The sequence below is a fragment of the Equus caballus genome, chromosome 2, assembly GCF_041296265.1.
Source record: "Equus caballus isolate H_3958 breed thoroughbred chromosome 2, TB-T2T, whole genome shotgun sequence".
Lineage (NCBI taxonomy): Eukaryota > Metazoa > Chordata > Mammalia > Perissodactyla > Equidae > Equus > Equus caballus.
This window is the reverse complement of record NC_091685.1, coordinates 121,660,042-121,684,261: the sequence shown is the minus strand read 5'-3', so window position 1 is coordinate 121,684,261 and position 24,220 is coordinate 121,660,042. Positions and strand designations below refer to the sequence as shown.

Genomic DNA, 24,220 nt, shown 5'->3' with positions numbered 1-24,220 from the left:
CATCATTTTACACATTTGAAAACTGAGACCAAGATATATTGTTAGTGACTTGACCAAAGAGTTTTGAAAATTATGACCAAATAATTAATTCTTTTCAAGAGAAGTAGTCCTGGAAAACATCGTCACAGTAGAACTGTTATTAATTTAGTGACTGTCTGCCATACGCTGTGCTCAGTGCTGGGGATAGCATGAGGAGCTAAACATAGCCCTAGTGCCCAAGGCCGCAGTCTGGTGTGGAGACAAAGCATATTATAGAATAAAACAATAGAAATAAAAATTAACTCTAGAGAGAACCTTTTCAAAGTCCCTAGGGGTCCCCCAAGGTTCATAGAGCATATTGTGAAAGACTGATGTTTCGGGGACTCAAAGGCTGACATGAGGGACAGCTAGTACATTAGGCGCATGGGTGGCATGGGGGAGAGATGAAATGGCCAACGACTGGAAGACACACACAACAGGCTGTGGTGGCTTCATACATGGAGACTGGACTTTGCCTCACGCAGAGCAGACAGAATTGATCGTCTTGGTGAAAACTACCTTATCTTCCCATACCTGAATCATGTTCTATTTTGTCTTTGCCTGTAGAGTTCTAGTTCTACCTGTGTTAGGCTAAGGGGTCTTATTTATGTTTTGTAGTGAAATTTCGTTCCAATGAAGTGTGTATACTAAAAAGATTTTGAAAACTCAATATAAGATTTTGGGTCAATATATTCTTATTCCCCAAGGACACGCAGACTGATATGGAGCAAGCAGATCTGTGTACAACATGGAAAGAGATTCAATCACAAAAAGTTTCCTTGTCAAATTTACTAAAATTGTGAATTCTTCTAAATTCCTGAATAAAATATAAAATCCTTAACGTGGCCTGTTGGTCCCTAGATGAACTAGCCCTCCACACCTCCCCATCCTCGATTCGTGCCCTTCTACCCGCAGCTTTCCACGGCCTGCTTCACTTAGCTGGCCTTGCCTGGAGCATGCAGGTGGTGGTGTCTGTGCCCGCGGTGGTCTTTCTCATCCCTCCACGTCCCGTGTGCCCTTCCCATCTCAGCTTAACATGCTGTTGCTCAGAAAGCCTTTCCTAGCCTCCAGACCAGGTGAGGTGAAGCCGGTATCGTTTCAGGATCGTGCTCATCACACCTGTACCTCAATAATTAGTTATGCCAGAAAGCAGAGCCTTTGTCTGTATTCTCCATCGCTGTGCTTTTGGCCCTCATTAGGACCTGGCAGATAGTAGGTGCTTATGAATGAATGAATTTCATTAGTTTTACTAAAGGCCCCAGAGTCTGCTCTAGTGTGGTAAGGCTCATTCTGATCCTGGCTGTCACAGTACCCTTCTTCTCTATCATCCTTATCTAGATATGTATAATATTTATACTTCTCAAAGGACTTTTTTGAAAAGTCACTGTTTCTTCCAGTCCTCACAACAATAGTGTGAAGTTGTCTGGACAGAAATCGTCGCCTAGACTTTAGAGAAGAGGGACGGGAAGCGCAGGCAGTCCTTCCTCCTGAGCTGGTTTGCGGCGGAGGGCACTTTGGCTACAGCCCATCCCCCCAGCTGCATATCCGTCGCTTTTCATTATGCAAAGCTGCCTTGGGGTTTGCAAGTTACCAAATAAATCCTGAATCATATTCTAATTTAAGATAATTCTGCAAGTGATTTGAAATGTTTTGTGTAATTGGATACTGTCCACCATGCACTCTAAATAACCTTGTGATTTGGGAGCTAGTCTTCCAAATAAATGCCGAATCAAGTGGATAATTGATTTAGTTTGAACTTATCCATGAGTGACAGGAGATGACCAAGCAAGCATGAAAGGCGTGGGTTCCCACAGGAGAAATCTTCTTGCTCAAATAGCTAAGCAGATCAAACGCAATTACTGAATGTCTGCCTTCACCTGGCCCCCGAATCCTGCTTAGATCATTTAACTTTCTTTAATTTATGGGCAAGTTTGGAGGGCTGCTTTTACCTCTTCTGGACTCAGACGAGCAAACCTACCAGTGAATAGACAGATGATAGTTTATAGCCTACTGTGCTATGTCAGATGCCCCCGACTCCAAAAGAGAGGAGGCGTTGGAAGAATGATTATATATATAAATAGTTAAAGGGAAAAAAAGACCTGCTCATGTTTAGGGCTCGACATGCATCTCTGTCCCCCAGGGCGTTTACATTTCAATGGAATATGAAATAAAATAATCCATTTCCAGCATTTAGTTTCTATGGTTCATGACTTTGGAAAAATGCCTTGAGGTTTGCGAGTCACTGCATAAACCTTGGTAATAAACATTCACTGTGACATACATATTCTATTATATATGAAATGTAATTTTTGTAAATTGACCATAAATCTTGTTATGATTTATATCTCATTGCATTTATGATTGAATCTCTTTGCCATGTTGGTACACAGATCTACGTGCAACATATACACACATGTCTGTGTGTCTGTGGTGGATGAGAATATATTGACCCCTTTAGTATGTCATAATGGGTGGGAATTCTCGAATAAGCAATAAGCCTTTTGAAATTTGAGTCCAGTTACTCCTAGCAATTTTATAGTTCAAATTTACAAATGCTTTTAAAAAATTATAAATAAGTCCACACAAGGTTCTTTGAACACCAAATAGTTTTTTAAGACTAAAGATTTGTTGGCAGCATGTAAATGGAAACATATGGCTTGTAGATCCTTTAGTATAGGTAAAGCTTTCAGGTCAACAAAATGTTTCTACTTGGAAGTTAACCTGCCCCATAACTTGGGAAAGGACATGCTAGAATGTTCTGTGGAGGCCAGAATATTAATGCTTATTTTCTCCTCTGAGGTCTGGACATAATCTGATGGGGTTCCCACTGTTTGCAGATGATGATGACTGTGGCCCCGTGCGATGCGGTCCCCACGCCCAGTGTGTTTCAGAGGGAGAGGAGGCCATATGTCAGTGTTTCAAAGGATTCGCTGGGGATGGACAGCTATGTTCTGGTAAGAACAAAGGCCAAATAAACACAATGTCTGGGAAATCGTGAACCAGAAACATTCTCTCAGCTCATTTTGATTCAAACTCTCCAGAAGGATTTACGTAATCAGCAGGATTGAATAAATTGCTCAATGTTAGCTAAAAAGATAATGGATGGCATGTATAGAAAATATGAAACATATTAGATGCTGATATAGTACATTGAGTTTATGTTAAAATTACATGATATATTCAGTTGACATTAAGAAGAATTTATAATTAGCTTTGGAGGCATGAATTTGAGTTCAAGTCAAATTTATAAATTCATCAATTCCATTAAAAACATAAAACTTTTTTTCTCCAAAAGCTTAGGTCATAAGTTTTACTTTAATAAATAGGTTGTACTGAATAGGTTTCTATTTTATATTGGTAGCTTCAAAATTTTAAGTTAGGGATTACTGTAAAAATCTCAGACCTTGTGCTCTGAAACTCTGGCATGAAGTGCCTTATTTACACATACTTAGCTAATCGGACACATGAGAAACATGTAAAAATTGATTCAGAAGTGAACTTTATGTCTAAGATGCAGGGTTTGCATTACATGTGCAAAAAGTACCTGTAAATAGTGCGTGATCATATTATACTTTTCCTTTCCTGCTGTTCTCGTTGGTATCAGGACTGCCTGCCTATTCACTAGTTCATCATTTTGTCCACAGATGTGGATGAATGTGAGGTGGGAAACTTGGTGTGCCCCCACCCCTCCTCTCGGTGCGTCAACACTGAAGGTGGCTATGTCTGCCAGTGCTCGGAAGGCTACCGAGGCGATGGGATGCATTGTCTAGGTAAGAGAGCGTGTGTGCAAAGGAGAGGGTGGAGGCAATCTTGGAGAATCACGAAATACCATGGGTCTGGTGGCCCGAGGAAAGACAGGCTATAATTGGATGCCACACATGTGAAGACTGAAGAAGGAGTTGCGTGACTGTTCACACTGCCATATTTCAGTTCTTGGTGTGTAGTCGAGTTTGTGCCCTTGTGCTCTTACTGCACCAGTCAGCTTCAAGACCCTGCAGAGGTTGTTTACCTGCCTTTCTGATTCTGTTTACCCCCCTGCCTTTCTGATTCTTTCTCTGGTGTTTGAGTGGTACCGTGCCTCGTTAATACTCCATACCTTGAGCCATCATGGAGGGAATTGGACAGCGTTTCCTTTGTCACTGAATTTGGCCCTTGAGCTGGGTGAACTGCAGAGCTGACGTGGGTGAGGCGAAAGTCACTGCTGTGTGCGTAAAGGAAAGTAGGTGTGCTTCTTTGAGAGGGCTTGTCGGGTGCCTCTTGATACGTTCAGTGGATGGGATAGTCAAACCACTGGCGTTTAGGTGCAAGTAAAGAATGATTAAGACCTCTTTCATCATCACCGTCCTCTGCCAAGGGCTGGGTGTGGCGTGTTGACTGAGAGCTCACTTAGTGGATGTCTTGTCCCGTTCCAGCTGTCAGTAGCATAGCATCACTGTGCAAGTGAAGACCTGCCTGGAGCCATTGTCGCCCAGTGAAGTGGTTATCTCAAGTTTTACAGGGCTTTAAAATGTCTCTTTCTGTATTTTCTTTTCCTTCTGAAAACATAAAAATCTTTTCACGGTGAGGGGCAGATGCCCTGATAAGAAACTAAAATGGTACTGCTTTCCCCTGCATGTTGAGGTTAAAGATGAAATATCAGTCACAACCACCAATTTTCAGGATCTGGTTGGTTTAAATCAAACCTTTATCAGATTAGTTTTGTGGAGTCCATAGACATCTGTAAATGCTCTTTAAGCACATATTTGGCTGTCAGTCAGGAAAATGTCACTGCTCTAATGAAGCAGCCTCGTAGATAATTTAAATAAACAGGTTTTACATTTAATTTACTTTGAAGAGAAAGGAAGGTATACTTTCTTGGATGTTTAAACTCATTCGGCTCTGGATTCTCCGTGTGTTACTAACCTACCTCGTTCCAGTAGCAGACACGCAGCGGGGTGTCACAGCGCAGCCTGCCTGGGTGGCGCGGAGTTCTCAGGCCCCGTGGAAGCAGTGGGCTTGTTCCTGGTCTCTCTTCCTCTCTCTCTTTTCCTCCTTCCCTCCCTCTTCACGTACACATGTAGATACAGCATTTGGAACCAGGCCTGGCATGTCAATAACAACACAACAAAAGTGTTGTTATTCTTGAGAGTAGTTGTGTTTCTTGGCCAAGAGGATATCTTTGGTTTTGCATCTAGGAAAAGCTCTCTCTCACTCTCAAGGTCACAGTTTGTAGAGATTATAATAGGAAGTCAGTAAGGAAAAAAAAGACTCAATTCCAGCCGTTCAGGATAGCAACTCAATGTGACAAATCTTTAGTTGGCCCCTATTAGTACAAAGGCACAGTCCTAGGAAGTGCGAGGAATACCAAGATGAAGACGGCGGTCCTTGCTCGCAAGGAGGATGTGATCTGAAAGCGGTACAGCCACGACAAGGGGTGAAGAAAGGCATGCGCCATAAGAGAAGCAAAAACGACAATGGAAGTTCGAACAGGAAGAAAATTTGTTTGAGGTATTGGGAGAGACTTCATGGAGGAAGTAGCATCTTGGATGGACCTTGCGGCTTGAGGAAGTTTTTATTAGGCAGAAATGTGAAGAGGTGGGAGCATTGCAGCCATGAAGATGTCACAGGTCTTCTTTGAGGGGTGGCTGGAGAATAGCCTCATGGAGCACTAAGCGAAGGTTGTGCGTGAAGGAAAACAGAAACTGAGGCTGGTAGGGTGGTGTCTTAGTCTGCTCCGGCTGCCATAATAAAATGCTGTATAGACTGGGTGCCCCGAGCCACAGGAATTTATTTTCTCACAGTTCTGGAGGCTAGAAGTCCCAAACAGGTGCTGACTGATTTGGTCCCTGTGAGGACTCTTCCCGGCTTCCAGATGGCCACCCTCTTGCTGCCTACTCACGTGGCCTTTCTTCTGTGGCTCGTAGAGAGAGAGAGAAAGAGATCTCTTGTGTCTCTTCCTCTTATAAGGACACCAATCCTATTGGGTCAGGCCCCACTCGTGACTTCATTTAACCTTAATTACTTCCTCATAGGCCCTATCTCCATGTATAGTCACTTTGGGGGTTGGGCCTTCAACATATGAATTTTGGGGGGTACAATTCAGTCCATGACAGGTGGGTCGAGTTACGCTTGTGAGTAACTAGAATCTGAGAGTTAGTCACTGGGGTTTTACTTCTCTAGACCTGCGTGTCCAAGAGAAATAGAATGTCAGTGACACAGATAATTTTAAATTTTCTAGTAGCCGCGTTACAAAAAGCAGAAAGAACCAGGTGAAATTAATTTTAATAATGTTTTATTTAATCCAATATATCCAAAATATTGACATTTTAATATATGATCAATATAAAATTATTGGGATATTTTGCATGCTTTGTTATTTTGGTGCTTAGTCTTCAGACTGTGGCGTGTGTCTTATGTTTACAGCACATCTCGGTGTGGGCCAGCTGCAGTCCAGGGGCTCAGTACCCACAGAGGCCAATGGCTGCCGTATTGGGCAGCATCACTCTGGGCAAGAGCGAGCCACTGGCAGCATTTGAATGAAGTAGTGCAGTGCTGGCAGATGTGGTTCAGGAAGCTCAATCTGCACTGGCGTTTGGGAGTGGAGTAGGGGAGAGAAGGGATGCTGCTCTTCTTATAGTACCGTAAACTTGAAGAGAGGAAGGAGCCAAGCATTAGGCTGCTGGTACCTGAGAAAGAAGAAGATGGGTAGTTGGGAGAGAAAGTGAAGACTTAGTTCATACGTACACAAAAAAGGCAAAAGTGTTTCATTTGCTATGATGTGAACTTGTACATGTTTGCCTAGGGATGGTTTACCAATCTCCAACTTTCCCACTGAGCTACTTGTGCTGGGAATTCCCTTCCTTCCAAGCAAGAGGAAAACCTCCAGCCTCATGCCAGGAGCTTATGCAAATGGGCACGCAGCCCACAGACTCTGTTCGTCTCTCTCTCCAATGTTCTTGATAGAATTTTTGAATCTCAAATGTGTAGAGCTCTGAGAATATGCAGCATGACAGAAGCTGAAGATGCTCCCCTTCCAGAATGGTGGCTTCACCAATGGTGTGACCCTCTATTCCTCCTCTGTGCCCCGCTTTTCTCTCCCTAGCCCCTATTCCCTTTTTTTTCTGGCAGATATTGATGAGTGCCAACTGGGCATGCACACCTGTGGAGAAAATGCCAGCTGTACAAATACAGAAGGAAACTATACCTGCCTGTGTGCTGGTGGCCTGTCTGGACCTGGATGGATTTGCCCCAGTAGGTTGGTGGGTGGTCTAGAGCCAAGGGGAGGGACTTGATTCCGGAAAATTCTGTACTCCCATGTATTTGCACTAGAGATTCTAGAAATCATTTGATTCAGTCGGGCTGGTGAGTTTACTTTCCTGATTAGGTTGATGCTGGGCTGGAGAATGTGAAATGGTCCAAGTTTTCTTAATTTAATAGCATCTGGAATGAATCCTTTTTTATTACTCACAATTCAATAAAGGTGGGAATACAGGTGGTTCTCTTAACTACTCAGCTAATGTCTTGCTTTGTAATGTTGATTTCTGGGGCCGCTGGAAAAGCTCGGCAGGGCTAATCAGGTCGGGGAGCATGTCTGGACTCAGCGTTTTGAATAACTTTCAAGGATTTTAAGATATTATTTTAAAAAGTCAGTGTTTCTTGATCTGAATTAGAACTCCAGCTCTTTTTTCTTTCTTTTTAAACGTTGATAACGACCGACTCCTGCTTCCTGAACCCCCTCCTCCCTATCACAGCCATATCTTCTCACCATCAGCACCTCAGAAAGGGTGCTGGCTTTATCCACCCCGGAGACCAGGATCAGGGCCTCTTTTCCGTCCCTGCCAGCTGTTTACCTGTCTCAGCTCTGCAAGCAGAAACATCCTGAGAGGGGCGTTGTGCGCTTGCTTGGGGCTCTGTTTTTTTAGTACATTATTTTCTCAAATACTTTGTTCATCTTAAAGGTATTGGAAACCTGCTCATGTTTATATACTCAGCTACACACCCTAATGTTTTCCTTTGAAAGAGCAGTGAACCATTCAGTGAAAGCGACTTCCTTCCCTCTTTGGCTCTCCGTCTGTTGTGGTAACATTTCCTTTATGTCTAAGTTGCCAGGCTTGACTTTGAGGGTTCCGCCGAAAGTTAAGCAGTTCTTAGAAGAAAGCATTGTGTGGGAGACGTTTTTGAGGCCCCCCGGATGCGGGTGGTCATGGGCTATGTTGGTAGGTGGTTCACAAGCCATAAGGAGACACCCTCTTAAAGCTGGCTGTCCCTTCAGCTAGTGTGTGTCTGTGGATGAAGACGTGCCTTCATAATGAGATCAGTGATTTGGCGTTCCTGCGGGGTCCCAGGATTGAGCCCTCTTTTACTTGCCTCCAAGATGCTTTCTGTCAGATAATGAGGAACCTAAAGAAAGAATGGCAGGCGTCATGGGGAATGAAGTCTGGTTAGCCAAGGGAAACTATTGTCACTGTGATAGTTCTACTGTCACTGAAAGACGTTATATCACAAATTGCTCACAGAAATGAGTTCCTGATATTGATACCTGAAAGACCTAGTCGCTTCAGAAAGTAAAAGGAGTGTCTTTGGTTTTTCTAGACTCGACTGTACCCTCTCCTCCCAGGGAGGATGGCCACTACTCTGTGAGAAATAGTTACCAGGAATGTTCCCAGTCCTATGACGGGTACTGCCTCCACGGTGGCAAGTGTGTGTATCTTGTACAAGTCGACACACATGCGTGCAAGTAAGTCAAAGTGTCTTCTGCCTGCGCCGAGTCCGGTACTGCAGTCCACAACCCTTAGCTGCTCTGTAAAGTTTATATTGAGGAGATTTTTCTATTATTAGGTTTTTTAGGGAAAAATATGTAGATATACAAAGTGTGTGTGTGTGTGTGTGTGTGTATCGCACCCTCCCGGCGTATCACACCAGCCCCCCAACTGCCGGTAGTAAACAGAAATTTAAGGAATTAGTGATTGTCCCTTTCACTGAAATAATTTGATGTTACTACTGGTACAATCTGGGGTTAAACTTCTCATTTTGGTCAAAAAACTTAGATTTGTGAGAGAATCCTTAAAACTTTGATTTATTTTCTGCAAATATATTGAAGGCATCCATGACATGTTTCTGAATTTATAAAAGTGTTATGTATATTCATACTGGACTTCTTGCCTTCAATTCTCAAAAGTAAAATATATATAGATATATATAATTTTCCCTCACTTTCTAATAGTTGACATTTATGTTTTTGTCGTTTAGTAACAACTGCTGGGGGCAGCCACTGCTGCCTTTGCTCCTTTTTGTCCCCACGGTGGCTTCACAGGGGCAAAACATCAACCTAAAAAGTAGGTTGGAGGAAGCCCCAGAACAGAGGCACGCCCCCCCTGTGCCCACCATGCTCACTGCTCTCATGGACGGCCTTCCCCCGGAGCTCTAATAAAACCACACTCCCAATATCTTGTGTCAAATTTTACTTTCAATTACTTTCATATTTTGAAGGCAATATGAGGAAATTGATAGATACCAAAAAATAAATAGATGTCCGAATAAGTTATAGTCTATGACAAAGTGTGTGCGTCTGCATTATAAATCATGTCTGCCTGACAAAGATAATGAAAAATGCTCATGAATATTAGCAAAAATGACTCAGTTGTGATGGAAATCTGCTTTCATTTCATATGTGCACACTTCAATTTTCTGACCTAAGATATATCTAGCACTTAAAATAGTTATCCTTGATTTTGATAATAAGGATCAAATTTTTGCCTGTTCATGATTTATTATTATCCCAAATAATGAGATTATGAAAACAGATGTCCTCGTTTATTACATCGTGGTTTGTTTTTCTTTCTGATACTTTAACTTTGGATTATAAAAGACATCATCATAATTTGAAGGGTACTGCAGGCTCACGTACTGCGTTCAGAATGTTGTTTTTGTTTTGATCTGTTAGTGTCAATTCGTTAAATGATTTACGAACTCTTTAGCATACTGCTTTTCTTTCTGTTGTTAAATCCTGATGAAAATATCATGTTACCGTGGTAATGTTTTAAACATGAGTTGCTACAAAAATGACTTTAAACTGGAAAAAACACTCAAATTTAAGGATTTTTTAATCAAAAGCAATATTTGAAATATCACCACAGTTCCCATTCGTCTGGATCATAACTTTGTTTTTGAATTCTACGTTTAGTAAAATTGTGGTTTAATCAAACATTCAACCCTTCCCTCCTCCTGCCCCGATGACCTCACCTTGTATGTTTTTAATTCCATGATAACACATCTCCAGGGAGCGCTTACCAGTCCGACTTTGATTAGAAACGCTGTACGGGCATCATTGCGCGCAGTGTTCTCAACGCAGCGAGTAGGTTCAGAAAGAGCCATCTTCCTTTCTGGCTTGGAGGCGACAGAAGGTCTCCTCAGATACAGAAAACCCCTGGCTGCCCCAGGATGCAGAGAATGTGTGAGCACTGGAAGGCTCCTTGCCCAAGGTCTTCCTCAAAGGTTCCCTGGTCTGGAGATTCTCAGAAGTCCCCCACCTTCTGAGCTCAGAAGAGGTCCTCACTCATTCTCGTCTGCCTTTGAACCAACCCACACCCTCCTGGCAGGTCTTCTTCAGCCAGGATTCCCCCAACACAGGCGCTATGAGATGTTTCCTGAAGAAAGGGGCGTGTAGTCTAATCAGTGTGAGAAACGCTGCATCCCCTAGCCTTCAAGGCTGGCTTCGTGGTACACTGCAGCACATGAGAAAGTCTTGTTGACCTTTGTTTAGTCCAGAATTTCTTGAAATTGTTTGACCAAGGAAACTGAAACTTATTGAGACAGGAAATCTTTTGTTTAACAGAAGATCTAATTAGTAACCCAAAAAGCTAGGAGTGTGTGGCCTGCCCTTGTGAAGTGCTGACTGACTGCTCCAGGTCTGACAGGCTGGGAGAGGCTCTGATATTGCAGCCTGCCGTGGCTCCCCACGACTCTTGCCCCGTGATTGGTATATGCCTTGGGACCCTCACATCTCTGAAAGGATCGGAGGTGTGGCCCATTAACATTCAACAGTTCAAAAGTGGCTGCTAGGCGTTGATAGCAAGTGTCTAGAACCACCTATAGCTAGAAATAAAACAGTATCCAGGAAGGCCTGGAATTACTTGGTAGTGCTTTGCACTTCCTACACTCGGATCCTGTTGTCTCTTGCATGGTCAATTCCAGAAGAATAGCTTTTCAGAGGTGCATAGAACTTGAAACGCTTTTTGGGAGTAGCCCTGTGTAGTAGAGAGAACCCACGCTTTGAAATCAGAGAACTGTTTGAATCAAACCTGCCATCACTGTGTGACCTCGTACGGATTACTTAACCCCTGTTAGCCTCACTTTCCTCATCTGTAAAATGGGAATGTGTCATCGAAAATAAAATGAGTCAGAGTGCCTAGCACAGCATCAGACACGTAAGATGCTCAACAGATGCTCGTTCCTTCCCCTCCTCTCACTGACAGTGACCCGCTGGAGCCCCTGTGACCCACTCAAGGCAGAACTAGGAGTAGGACCTAGACCTTCGGGGGCTTCGTCTAGTGCTTCTTCCGTGCTGCCTCTTCCCACCACGGGGACTCCGTGTATTCATTCCTTCAAGTCCTTCTGGAATAAGGTGGGGACATGGATAGATAGATAGTTGATCCAGGGCCACAGAGAAGAAATCCCTAACAAGTGAGCATTACAAAATGTTGAACAGGATATTTTTTAGAAGTTTATGCTCTTGCCAAGAATAATAGAATATACTCGTTCTACCCAAGCTCCCCCCAGTTCCCGGAAGCGTGCGTTCCCGGTAGATGGCAGCATTGCTTAATTTACTGTCATCTGAAGGTTCACAGCGTGTGTTGGTGGCTGGTAATTCTAGTCACAATTTCACAAAAGAAATAGCAAGATGTGTGTCGGTGAATGCCTCCTTTTTCCTCCATTTAGTTCCCCCCTGAAGAAAGTAGGCAAATGCTTGTGGTCACCACTGAGGCCTTTCCTCTTGGGCCTACAGTGATTTTAAATAAAAAGGGAAAAATGTTTCCTCCGCAGACCAGGCTGTGCTTCCTGTTCAGGGACGACACGTTCTTTTAGAGCCTGGTCTCCATTGAGGGACTCTGCCTTCAAATTCTTCCTTCCTTTGACCTATACTCATTGCAATCTGGCCAAACATTTGTTCGAAGATTCTCTTGGCTCTTAGGGCAGAGTTGCTTTGTGTTGGTCTTGAAGGTGGCTCCTTAGGATTTTAGCCTAACAGAAATTGATCTTTGATCGATTCTTAAAGAGGCAGTATACAAATAACCCGCTATCAATCCCAGGGCCAACAGACCCAAGGGGGAGGTCCAGGCTGCGTGAACTTGTAAATCAGAGTGCTTTGAACTGCCCCTGATGGATTTTGCACATGCTACAAAGAGCTGAGTCTGAAAATGCAGAGGTGCAGAGACAGTTGGGTATTGAGTCTGAAAAACAGAAGCCTTTTTGGCCAGGGCTGACTGCTGACCTCTGTTTGTGTGTTGTCACAGCTGTGTTGTTGGCTACGTCGGAGAGCGATGTCAGCACCAGGACTTGAGGTGGTGGGAACTGCGCCACACCGGCCACGGGTGGCCCCGGAGCATCACCGTGGTGGCCGTCTGCATGGTGGTGCTCATCCTGCTGCTGCTGCTGGGCCTGTGGGGGGCTCACTACCACAGGTGACCTTTGCTTCTCATTGGAACTTTCCAGTCCCTCCCGGGGGAACACCTACCTTCTGTGTCTTCTACACACTTGCATTTACAAGTGGAATAACAGTAGAAGAAAAACAATGGCCCAGGATTTCACGCCTCTGAAAAATCAGTAGTTTTATTCTACCTTGGTCCGTTCCAGTCTTTGTCCACACACCTGCCTAGCTTATGGGGTTGTTGTTTAGCATAATGCGTTTTTGTATTCCACTATTCTCTCTCAGCCTCACATGCTTTCCCCTCTACAGCCTGCCTAGCTGTAATTTTTCATGGCTGCCTTCCACTGAGTTGATTTCCCACAAAGTATTAGCTTTTGTTCAAGAAAATCAGTGTCTTCCCTAATTTGGAAGTTTCTGCTTCTTGGATTTTGTGTTTTCAATAATTTCAAGTTAAAAGTTAAAAACTGTGGAACAATAATATTTATACATTTAATTTTAAAAAACCCACTACATTAGGGTAAAGGAATGGGCATCACGTTGTTTACTCATTTTCCATTTCTCAGAAAGTAGGAGAGCATCCTCCTCCACTGTCGTCAATACTGGAAGCATTTTACGCACTGTTTTAGTTCGTGCTGTACAAAAATCAGCCAGTTGTAACACTTCTGGGCTGAGGGGGACTTTATTGAATTATCTCATTCAATCTTATTTTATGGCCCAACAACCTAAGAGCCACTTAACTAATAGGTCCCAGTTCTCTGGGAACGTGCAGAATAGCTACCAGCCTCTGCAGATAAAGATCCAACCACATGTACTGGTCCTACACCACCCCCTCAGGTGGCAGCTGCCTTGCGTTATGGAGAATTCAGCCTGTTGTCCAAGAGGAGCTCGCCTGAGATCCTGCTGTATTGTAGTGTAGGGCGAAGAGCACGGCTCTGGAGTCAGGGTGCACAGGTTAAAACCCCAGTCCATGTGTAAATAACATCAGGTACATTATCTAACCTTTAATTATTAACCGTTAATTTCCTTTGCTATAAAGGGGGACGAGAATAGTACTTGATTTATTGTGAGATTAATTGAGTTAATCTAAGTAAAGAGTTTAGTGTAGGTCTGGCATAGAAGGCTTAATGAATGCTGTCTGTTATTACAGTTTTCCCTGAGCTGTAGTCTCCCCCAAAGAGTCACACGTTCCAAACCCTTTTCCATCTCGAGGCACAGGATGCTCAGGCACAAACCTGAAGTTTTAATTCAGAGGTTCATCGGTAACCATTGTACTTTTCAGTCTGGAATTCACTCAATATCTTGGAAGTTTGTAGAAAGAATGTTGAATAGTCATCGCTTGATCCCTTTGGACAGAATGCCAGAAGAAAAGTAGATGCTTGGCAAGTGGTGTAGAAAAATGGAAACAAGAAACTTAGGTTCATGTGTGCCATAATTTTTAAGTATTTTTTTTTAATTCTGTGGGCTGAGACACGGTACGTTTTATGTTCGGTTGATGTTCTTCAGAGCCCTGAATTAATGGCAGATTGCCGGCCTTTTAGACTTAGAATTCGAAGGCCAGCTCAGCTGAAACATGGCTGTAGACTTTGTGCACAAAGAAGCGTCTGACTCCCCATTTCCTAAAATCGGAAGTGATAGGGACTATTTCGTCACAAAGAAAATTCATCAGAACTCTTTTTTTCATACTGAAATGCATCCAGAGTTGTAAAGCTCTTTGTGAACGCATCTGCAGTTCTTTTCCCCATAGTCTGATCAGCGGGGCTGCTCACCGCAATGCAGACTTCCAGCTTTGTGCTGGACCACATTGGCACCACGGCCATATCCATTCTGATAGGATCTCATTAAAAATGCGGTCTGAATATTGCCCTGTCGCTGAAGTGTACCAAGAGACACAGCTCTCGCATTGAGCTTTAAGCTGGGCGTGTTGGGTGCTTTTCTTTAAAAGGTTAAAATCAGGGCCGGCCCCACGGCTGAGTGGTTAAGTTCATGCTCTCCGCTTGGGTGGCCCAGGGTTTTGCCAGTTTGGATCCTGGGTGTGGACCTAGCACTGCTCCTTGAGCCATGCTGAGGCAGCATCCCACATGGCAGAGCCAGAAGGACCTACAACTATGTCCTGGGGCTCTTTGGGGAGAAGAAGAAGAAGAAAAAATATTGGCAACAGATGTTAGCTCAGGTCCCAATCTTTAAAAGAAAAAACCAAAAGAGTTAGAATCAGTTAATTTCTCCCCTGTAGCAGCCCTGGCCTGCTTTGTCTAGATTGAGTGTTTGATGCTATTTGTCTTGGTTATCTCTCAAAAGATTGAAGTTTGGGAACTAAATAACTTTTTAAGTATTGCAATATTATTACTTGATGAATCTTGATTTCTTGGAAGGACCCCCTCATAAGAAATCAACAGGAAGTATTCTGTCCCCAACTATAACTTTGCAACTGTTTATATTAGCCACTTGCTTCAATTTTTTCCTTGACACCTTTGATTAAAAATACGAATAACCCACACCATTTCCTGGTACCACCCGTTACATCAAATTCACAGCTGCTGCTTTGAGGACAGGGAGCCCACCTGACACTAAATTTCCCTCCCGTTCACCCCCTCCCCCCTTAGTGCTTAATGTTTGTCAAACAAGGAAGTATTTATAAAACTGGGTTTGGAGGCAGGAGACCTAGTCTATTTCCTGGCTTGGCGACTAGGAGACAGTATTCTGTGGAGTCTTCCACTCCTTGTGTTCTTGTCTCTAATGCCTTTGAGCAGGAGATTGCAGTGGGCCAGTGGAAGGAACCTGGGCCTTGGGTCCTTATGACCCAGCTCCTGGGCTGCCCTTGGTCACTGTGTGCCTTGGGTGAGTCACTGCTGTCTTCCAGCCACCCGGCTTCACTTGTGAAATGGAGCTAATATGGTGTGTGTCCCACAACTTCTGTGATACTATTTCTGTAGACACCTCCCCCCCCGCCACAAAGCTGTAAGCCCATTAAGGTAGAGACTTTGTTGGTTTTCATGCTGTATCCCAGTATAGGCTGCCTGGGATATAGTTAGTACTCAATAGATTTGTCCATGGATGCATCTCACAGAACCTTGGGAACACATCATCTGGAAAGTTCTGCAGAAAAGAATGCCTTAAAAACCCAAAATTAAGCTCCTAGTTTTCTTAATATTTCTTCTCTCCTGTGCATTTTAAGTTCCTAAATTTCGGTAGCAGAGGTTGTTGTCCCTGGTCATCATTGAGTGGGCTACTGTTTTGTTTTGAGATTGTCTCACATTTTGGCTTTGTTGCAGGGCTCAGAAGCTGCTATTGAAAAATCCAAAGAATCCTTATGAAGAGTCAAGCAGAGATATGAGCGGCAACAGGCCTGCAGACAGCGAGGCTGGCATGTCCTCTTGCCCCCAACCTTGGGTAATACAACCAAAGTACATGAAGCAAGAAATTGGTTTTATGTTAATCCCAGTTCTCATTCTTCAGAGAACTATAGACTCAGAGAACGGAGACTGGAGTCTGTTATAGCTTCCAGCTGGTGTTGATGTTAGCCGACACCACAATATGGGGAGGCCCAGGGCGGGGGGTTGGGGTGAGCTGTGTCCTAAATCAAAGTAATCAGACAGGCTAAAATAGTGCCTTAATTTAATGGCATAAGAAATTTATGGAATCTTCTTTTCCCAGCATGTAATTTCTTCCTGTAACTTAGATTTCTATGTGTATGTGAAAAGTCTTTCCCAATTATTAGGTGATCCTTTTCAGATAGATGTCTTAAAAGCCCAAGATTATGCTCCTAATTTTCTTAATATTTCTTTTCTCACACACATTTTAAGTCCCTAAGTGTGAGCAGCAAAATATTTGCCAGATTTAGCAAATAAAAGTACAGGACAGCTAGTTAAATTCATACTGATACTGAAAGTTCAAATTTAAATTCCAATTTAACCGGGTGTCTTGTGTCTTATCTGGCCAGCTGGCGCATCTTCCAAGATGCGTAGTGACTGGGAAGTTCAAGATGCCCCATAGATCACCCTCTTCAGTAATTGACCTGAGAGCTCTAGAGGGCAGACTTGGGACACGCTAAGCTCTCTTGAAACTTGGAATTTCCATTTCCAGAACCCTGTCAGAGATAGCTTGATTGGTTCAGTGTGTGATCTTGGTATTATTTGTGATGTGTATTGTGGCAGAGGCTGGACTGTATGGCTGGTCCCTAGGGGACTGAAACTTGTGGGCAAATAGGGAAAAGGCTGTCAGGGAGAGGTTATGGAGGGGCAAGGCAACATTTGGGGTCCTCCCCACATCGTTTCTCCCACTCCCCTGCCTCCACCTCCTGCATTCCCAGAAAATAGCTTTCCTGTGGCTACGCTTTTGACCAGCATGTTACCATCTGTCCCTGCCTGTTATAGACATTCAGTGTATACTTATTTTTTGGTTGAACTTGACATGGAAATAAAATAAGAAATGTGAATTCTGGCCTTGCCCTCCTGTCAACTGGCTATCTAATCTTCAGCAAGTCACTTAACCCCTCTTTCCTTTTCAAGACACCAAGGGGTTCAGATCAGATGCGCTCTAAGATGGCTTCCGTCTGAAGGGATTCCATCAGTGTGTGACTCTGGGTGGACTTGGCTATAGGACGTCCTCAATGCTTTGAGGCCTCATGACTCTGCGGACTTCTAAATTACCCGGATTGCACTTGTCAGTCTGTATGGTATTTCATTCAGGTCTTGGGTAGCAAGTTTAAATCATCTTATTTAAATCATGGGAGAAAAGGAGAAACACAATCTGTGTATATCTAGTTTTTTAAAAAAAATCAAGAACACTTGCCGCAGTCACAAGCAGCTTGTTGGCTCCGAGCTATGGTGGGAGGCCTGGGGCTGCTGAGTTCTGTCCTCCTGACTGTCAGAACTGGCCTGGACGCCCACTGCTGCTGCAGACACCAGCGAGCAGGGGAGGGAGCTGAGCACCCAGACCACGAGCAGACGCAGCAGAAACAAATCTGGTTCCATCAGCTGCCTTCCTCATCTCAGCCCAGAATTCTGGGATCTACGTTCTTCTGACAGAGAGGCATGTGGTTAGAAAGTTTGCCGTGCCGGGGGCTGGATTTTGACTGGAGCCAGAAATAATGGGCATGTGCACTTAAACAGCAGGTCATGTATTGATTTTGTGACAGGTTGCCACCAGGAGACCATTAATGTGGAGGTGGCAGCAAAGCAAGATTAGTATGGTGGAAAACAAGAAAATGAAAACACAGGTTCATAGGATTCATCCTTCCATCACCAACATTTCTCTCCCTATTTGACTCCACTCGTTATTCCTTCCTACACTTTTCTCAAGGGAAATATGAGCAAGGAGATTTTTTTTGGTTCCCCTTTTCTCATGGTGCTTCTGATCACGGGCTCCTTCCTGTGGAGGGTCATTTTCTAGACCCATGGAGGACAATCAGCCACAACCCTGGGGCAGTCCCTTTGCTGGGTTGCTGATTGGCAAGGAAGGACCTAGCCAAACTGCGTCCTTTATCCTGGGCACAGGGCGGTCTCTTCTCTTCCCTTTTATCATGGATCTCTTTCAATATCTAATCTATCCAGTGTGGATGGGAACCAGTGAACTCTGGTCAGCCTGCACTGCAAGTGCCCAGTCCCTTGGGGACAATACAAATAATGACAACAATAATCATTTTGTTGACCGAAGAGAAATGTTGTTGTTTTCTGGGCCTGCCTTTTAGAGTTCTGGTGCCCAAGCTGTTCAACCATGAAAAAGCATTTCATGGATCACTGCGAAACAGTAGATGCTCTATTAGTTATTATTACTCACGAATGAGCCCTGATTACTCAGAACTTAAATTAATTTTATTAACTAAACACACACGTATTTGAAAAGTTGGGGCACACACGTATATGAGATATCGTTTGTCTGGCCTGTGGGCAATGCTTAGAACACTTACAGATTCTTGGATTGCTTAGAGTAAGAAGTAGTCCCTAGGGATCCATGACCCAAAATGTGGGATTCCAAAATTAGCACAAATTCTTCAGTAAACATATCGGTAATGCCTACTTGCTTTAATAGAGAGTGACATAGGATTTCTCATTGAAAATGGAATCTGTCATTAGCCAGAAAGAAATTTGACAGGGCCTTTCTCTCAGCTTTTCGCCTTCCATAGGATGAATGTGATGAAGCCATAGGCTTTTATTTAATGTATGTTGAGATAGTTTATGAATTATAATAATGTCCTCTCTCTTCCCTTTGTTCTCTGCAGTTTGTGGTTATAAAGGAACAACAGCAAAACCTCAGGAGTGGGGATCAACCTGTGCACCCCAAGGACGGCGAGACAGCAGATGTTGGCCAGTTTTCCTCCCTGGAGCCTGGTGAATGGTTATGTTTACCTGGATGCTGAATGCTTTCCTGCGTGTGACAAGTCTCATCTAAGCCCAGACGCAGTAGTTAAATTATATACGCTATGTGAGCCGCCGGGCTGTATTGGAATGCCCTAGAGCTTTAGAGAAGTAAATTTGGACTGGATTCCTGTCTCACGTGAGGTTACCGTGTTCATTCGAAACTCCGATCCCATCGCTGTCTGCTGTTGATCAGTCTGAGCGAGTACACGGAGTGTTTTGAATCACGTTGGGTTTTGAGGTCTTTCCTGCAATTTGGGCCCGATATTGGTAGCCGTAGGTACTTGCAGTGAAGTTATAAATGGCTCTAAGAAAATGCGTCCCATGTTCGAGTAGGAAGAGTTCCTGTGAATTTATGTTGATCTGGGGGTTCTCCTCGGGATTTGGGAGCATTAAGATACCTGCCAGGGGCTGGCCCTCAGCCGGATGCCTGGCCATCTGTGAAGTCCAGGCAGGCCACTGGGAGGAGGGCCGCAGAGCCGAGCCAGGTTCTCAGGCCCTCTGGAACTCAGTCTGCTTCAGGGAAAACAATAGTTAGACCCCCTTTGATGTCACACTTGAGCTGCTAATGAGACGAGCTTCAGCTCCATCTATATTTTCTGACACTTGCCCTTCATAAATATGCTTCTTGCTATACTCTCCTCCTCAGATTTCATTATAGAGAGTACACAGGCTTCTTGTTTTGAAAACCTCACTCTAAATTCCTCTCATACATATGTTGCCGTGTAACCTAAATTCAGCACAACTTTATTTCCTAATTTGAGGAATGCCTTGGATATTAAGGTACACTTAAGAATTGAATACTAAAACTGCAATAAATAGTATAGTTTTATATATATACTGTTACCAGTGTTGTTACCTGGATAATGAACACATTCAGCATTTTCGAAAGTGGCTTGGGCTTTCCTTGTTATTGGTAGCATTATTAGACAGTAATGAATATTTTGTAGTCGCATGCTACTTTTTCTTGAGGTGCTAAAAGCACGTAATTCTTTGTTATGAAGGTAATCCTCTTTAGGGGTACATAGAATGCAATTTTGCAAAATAATCAATAGCACAATGATTTGACAAGATATGGTTAAACTCAGAAAAGAATGAGGACCCAGCTGAGTACTCAGAACTAAATGAGAGCGTCTCTCTTTTTACTTACTCTACTGCAAATAGTTTGCCCCATGTCTGTGGGCCACTCACATGACCGTCTCCCACTATGAGTGCTCCCATCCCCAGTCACATCCTGCTGTCTTGTAAATGACGGTGGTGAAAATGCACGCAGAGGTGGGCGGTGGGCAGGTAGAGTGGAGAATGAGATAAAAGATCAGGATTGGCTCTGAGCCAATGCCCTGTCTGTTCCCAGAAAACCCATTAAAATAAAACCCAGGCCTACTAGTGGTGGACTGTAGAACCATTTTCATCAACCTCAGCGAGCATCAGTTGATGCAGGTTAAGTGCAGAGCACCATGCTAAGGGATAGGAATGCAAATGTGTTTAAAACCTGAGCTCTGCTCTCAAGTCCTTCATGGTCCAGATGGGGAAAGAGGAAAGAGGAAGTACACAGAGAAAGCTAAGGAGCAATGGCAGGTGGCATAGTCCTTTAAATCATCTCAACCAACAAGGCTATTTTAATTTTTTAAAACTTTGGTCCAGGAGCCAGCCCAACAGTGCAGCGGTTAAGTGTGCACGTTCTGCTTCGGCAGCCCTGGGTTCGCCTGTTTGGATCTTGGGTGCGGACATGGCACCACTTGGCAAGCCATGCTGTGGTAGGCGTCCCACATATAAAGTAGAGAAAGACGGGCACAGATGTTAGCTCAGGGCCAGTCTTCCTCAGCAAAAAGAGGAGGATCGGTGGCAGATGTTAGCTCAGGGCTAATCTTCATCAAATAAATAAATAAATAAATTGTGTCCAGAATGGTTTGAAAACGGATTCATTTTGGGTCTCATATTTCAGGTCTACTCTCCACTACTATTAGGGTCTTTCTTGCTGAAAATTGTAAATTGTGTGAATACTGAAATGTCTTTTTTCTTTTGTGTAGGGTCATTGCAACAGACATCGTGGAGGAAGGAGCCCCAGATGTATACGGGCACAGAACAAGGTTGCTGCATTCCACCGTCCAGTGGCAAAGGCTCCGGGCCCCAGGCAATGGAGTGTAGCTTTCATCTCCCCTCCTATGGGGCACGGCCCGCTGCTACGGGGGTTGAGAAGCCTCATTCTCTCCTGTCAGCTAACCCGTTATGGCAACAGAGAGCCCCAGATCCACCGCTCTAAATGGAGCTGATTCAGTAAAAACTGGAATGAAAAGGAAGGTCAAGAAGAACAAACTGTATCGGTGGACAGTAATACTACGTTTCAAAAAGTAGAAGAAAAATACAGATTTGGGTTCTACCATCTCTACGACTAATCACCTACTCAGCAGCGTCCTAGAGGCATATATGGATTGTGCTTTTGATTCTTCCTTCAAGCAAGTCCCGCTTCACATTTTCAAGTGAAAGCAACTGGGCAAATCACTAGGTAACTCATTAGAAACCCAATGGAGGTGCTTTGTAAACCATGTCGGCTTCAATAATCAATACAGAGAGGTGTTTTTTCCTGCAGCCACAGAAGAAATTTGGAGTTAAAAGCAGGCAATCATACTGGTTTGGTCAGCTATAAGGTAATTTCTTTTACCTGGACAGAACATTTAGCTCAATCTCATGAGATGGTTAGAATATTAAAATTACTGTTATGATACATTGTAGGCATTTAACTTATCGTTGGTGTGGTCCATGCTGATAATTTTGCAGAATAAATTATGATAAAGGAATGAAAAATGTACTAATTTATAGCCTGATTTCGTCAGAATTAGACGCTTATTTTTTCTATTTTAAAATCTTTGAATAAAAACATTTAATTTTTAAAACATTACCCAAGAGCCTTCAGTGTTTCTCGGTCATTACTATCCTTTCCCCCACAGGATTTTTTCCTAATGAAAATGTAAATTCTGCCTTTGTATGTTTGCAGAGAATTTTTACTTATTTTTGAATATGAGATTGTAAGCAAATTGCCTGATTTGTTTTCAGTTTGGACAGCAATTTCTTCTAATTATTTAAATAAAATCACCCTAAAACATAAACATTTTATTGTATACATGGTTAAGTGATAAATGATAGTCTAAGGCGGTGTTAGAGTTGGACCAAAGTGATTTGCCAAGGTTTTTATTGTTACTCTTTTAAAATATATATATTTGAAATCTCTCTAATGTTATAAAGTAAAATTTTACAAGGTATTCCATTGAAATATCGTACTTGCAGCAGAGACATTGTTACCACAGATTACACAAGCTGATACACTGTGGATGGTCTGGGGCTTTGGATTATTCAATTTATGCGCTAACTAGTCCATTTACTTATTCTTTTGTTTAAATTTTTTTTTTGCTGAGGAAGATCGGCCCTGAGTTAAAATCTGTGCCAATCTTCCTCTATTCTTTTGTACATGGGATGCTGCCGCCTCATGGCTTAATGAGCTGTGTGTAAGCCTGTGCCCGGGATCCGAACCCACAAACCCCAGGCCGCTTAGGTGGAGTGTGCGGACTTAACCATTATGCCACTGGGCCGGCCCCTGCTTATCTTTTCTTTTGTTTCTCTTCAACTCCTTGGACCTTGGTTATACAGAAGTTGGCTTAAAAAGGAATTGAAGCACATCTCTTCAAGTGGATACTTCTTAGACATTTTGGCAAAGATTTGGTGGGGGGAGGATAACTTTATTAGTTCATTATTCAGGTGTGACCCTTTTCCCCAGTTCATTTGGGTTTTTCTGTACTCAGTTTTGCTTTAATTGACAGTTGATACCCTGGAGGATCAGAAGACCTGTCTTTATTTCTTATGAGTGAACTGACCTCAGAAAAACAATAGTCATAATTTTCCCAAGTATGGGGAAACTATTTTCCTAAATATGAATACTTTTTCTTCTGAAAGTGCACATTTTTTGTGTGTTTGAGGAAGATTGGCCCTGAGCTAACATCTGTTGCCAGTCTTTCCTTTTTGCTTGAGAAAGATTGTCGCTGAGTTAACATCTGTGACAATCTTCCTCTACTTTGTGTGTGGGATGCCTCCACAGCATGGCCCATGAGCAGTGTGTAGGTCTGCACCTAGGATCCGAACCTGCAAACCCCGGGCTGCCAAAGCGGAGTGTGTGAACTTAACCACTACACCACTGGGCCAGCCCTGCAAAGTGAGCATGTTTGATGCTTTAAGGGTTTAGATTATGTTTTTGTATTTTAGCACCTCATTCTTTTAGGATTTCAAAGATGACATGAGACCACAATAGCTCGTAGCATAGCATTATCTATGAAGCGGAAAATCTCTACTTCCTTCGGGCATTTTGATAAACCTGATACATCATAAACTTGGACTGTGTGAAGTCCTTGACCAGGCTCTAACCCCGGCTCCATGGACTGAGGAAGGAAGAAACACGCCGTGTGTTCTTTAGCCAACAAGTCATCCTGAAGAGATATCTTCTTTTCTTGCAGCTCCACATCTGTACCAAAAATATCATCCTTTAAAAACTTATATTTAGGGACTGGCCCCTTGGCCGAGTGGTTAAGTTCACGTGCTCCGCTGTGGTGGCCCAGGGTTTCACTGGTTCGGATCCTGGGTGCTGACATGGCACTACTCGTCAGGCCACGTTGAGGCAGTGCCCCACATGCCACAACTAGAAGGACCTGCAACTAAGATATACAACTGTGTACTAGGGAGATTTGGGGAGATAAAGCAGGAAAAAACCCCAAAAAACAAAAAAAAAACCCTTATTTTTAAAAAGGAGCATTTTCATCTAAGGTATTGATTTGCATCTTTTCAGACTGAATATGTTTATTTCCTGGCCCACGTGGTCTCGCTGTGCACAATGCCTGATTGTGGTTCCATCCGGTTAAATGTCATCTAGGGCACGTGGCATGAGCATCTGCCCTGGTCTCCAGCACCTAATGGAGGCTTAGCACACTGTGTGCTCTTGAAACCATATGATTCCAGTTCCAACATTAGCCTTGATTTCCAACAGATACCCTTTTCATGTGAAGAAATGATTATTGTGTGATAATTAAAAATGTGTTAAAAGCACTAAATAAGAAATCCTTAAAAAATAGACAAAATAACTGGGAGAAAGGGAAAATAAGACTTTAAGTAGCTGTGACAGGTGGCTAGATTTTGTTGTTTTGTTTTATTTTACTTTTTCTCTCTTCCTTTTCTGTCCTTA

At 43.3% G+C, this 24,220-nt stretch overlaps 1 protein-coding gene across 10 annotated transcripts in view; it reads left to right on the top strand.

Annotated features, from left to right (window-relative positions):
- The window catches only part of EGF (epidermal growth factor), an 81,035-nt gene extending 59,140 nt beyond the window's left edge, over positions 1–21,895 (top strand). For 2 of the 10 annotated variants that reach the window (XM_014737940.3, XM_070261560.1), the window contains 8 exons: positions 2,856–2,972; positions 3,663–3,788; positions 7,126–7,248; positions 8,590–8,734; positions 12,510–12,677; positions 15,913–16,030; positions 18,861–18,969; positions 21,027–21,895. In XM_014737940.3, coding sequence (XP_014593426.3) covers positions 2,856–2,972; positions 3,663–3,788; positions 7,126–7,248; positions 8,590–8,734; positions 12,510–12,677; positions 15,913–16,030; positions 18,861–18,969; positions 21,027–21,259 — 1,139 coding nt within the window. In that variant the 3' untranslated portion in view covers positions 21,260–21,895. Of the gene's footprint in view, positions 1–2,855; positions 2,973–3,662; positions 3,789–7,125; positions 7,249–8,589; positions 8,735–12,509; positions 12,678–15,912; positions 16,031–18,860; positions 19,108–21,026 lie in introns of all 10 variants that reach the window. The other 8 variants (XR_011436764.1, XR_011436765.1, XM_070261558.1 and 5 more) reach the window with 5 other exon arrangements.
- The last annotated feature ends 2,325 nt before the right edge of the window (positions 21,896–24,220 follow it).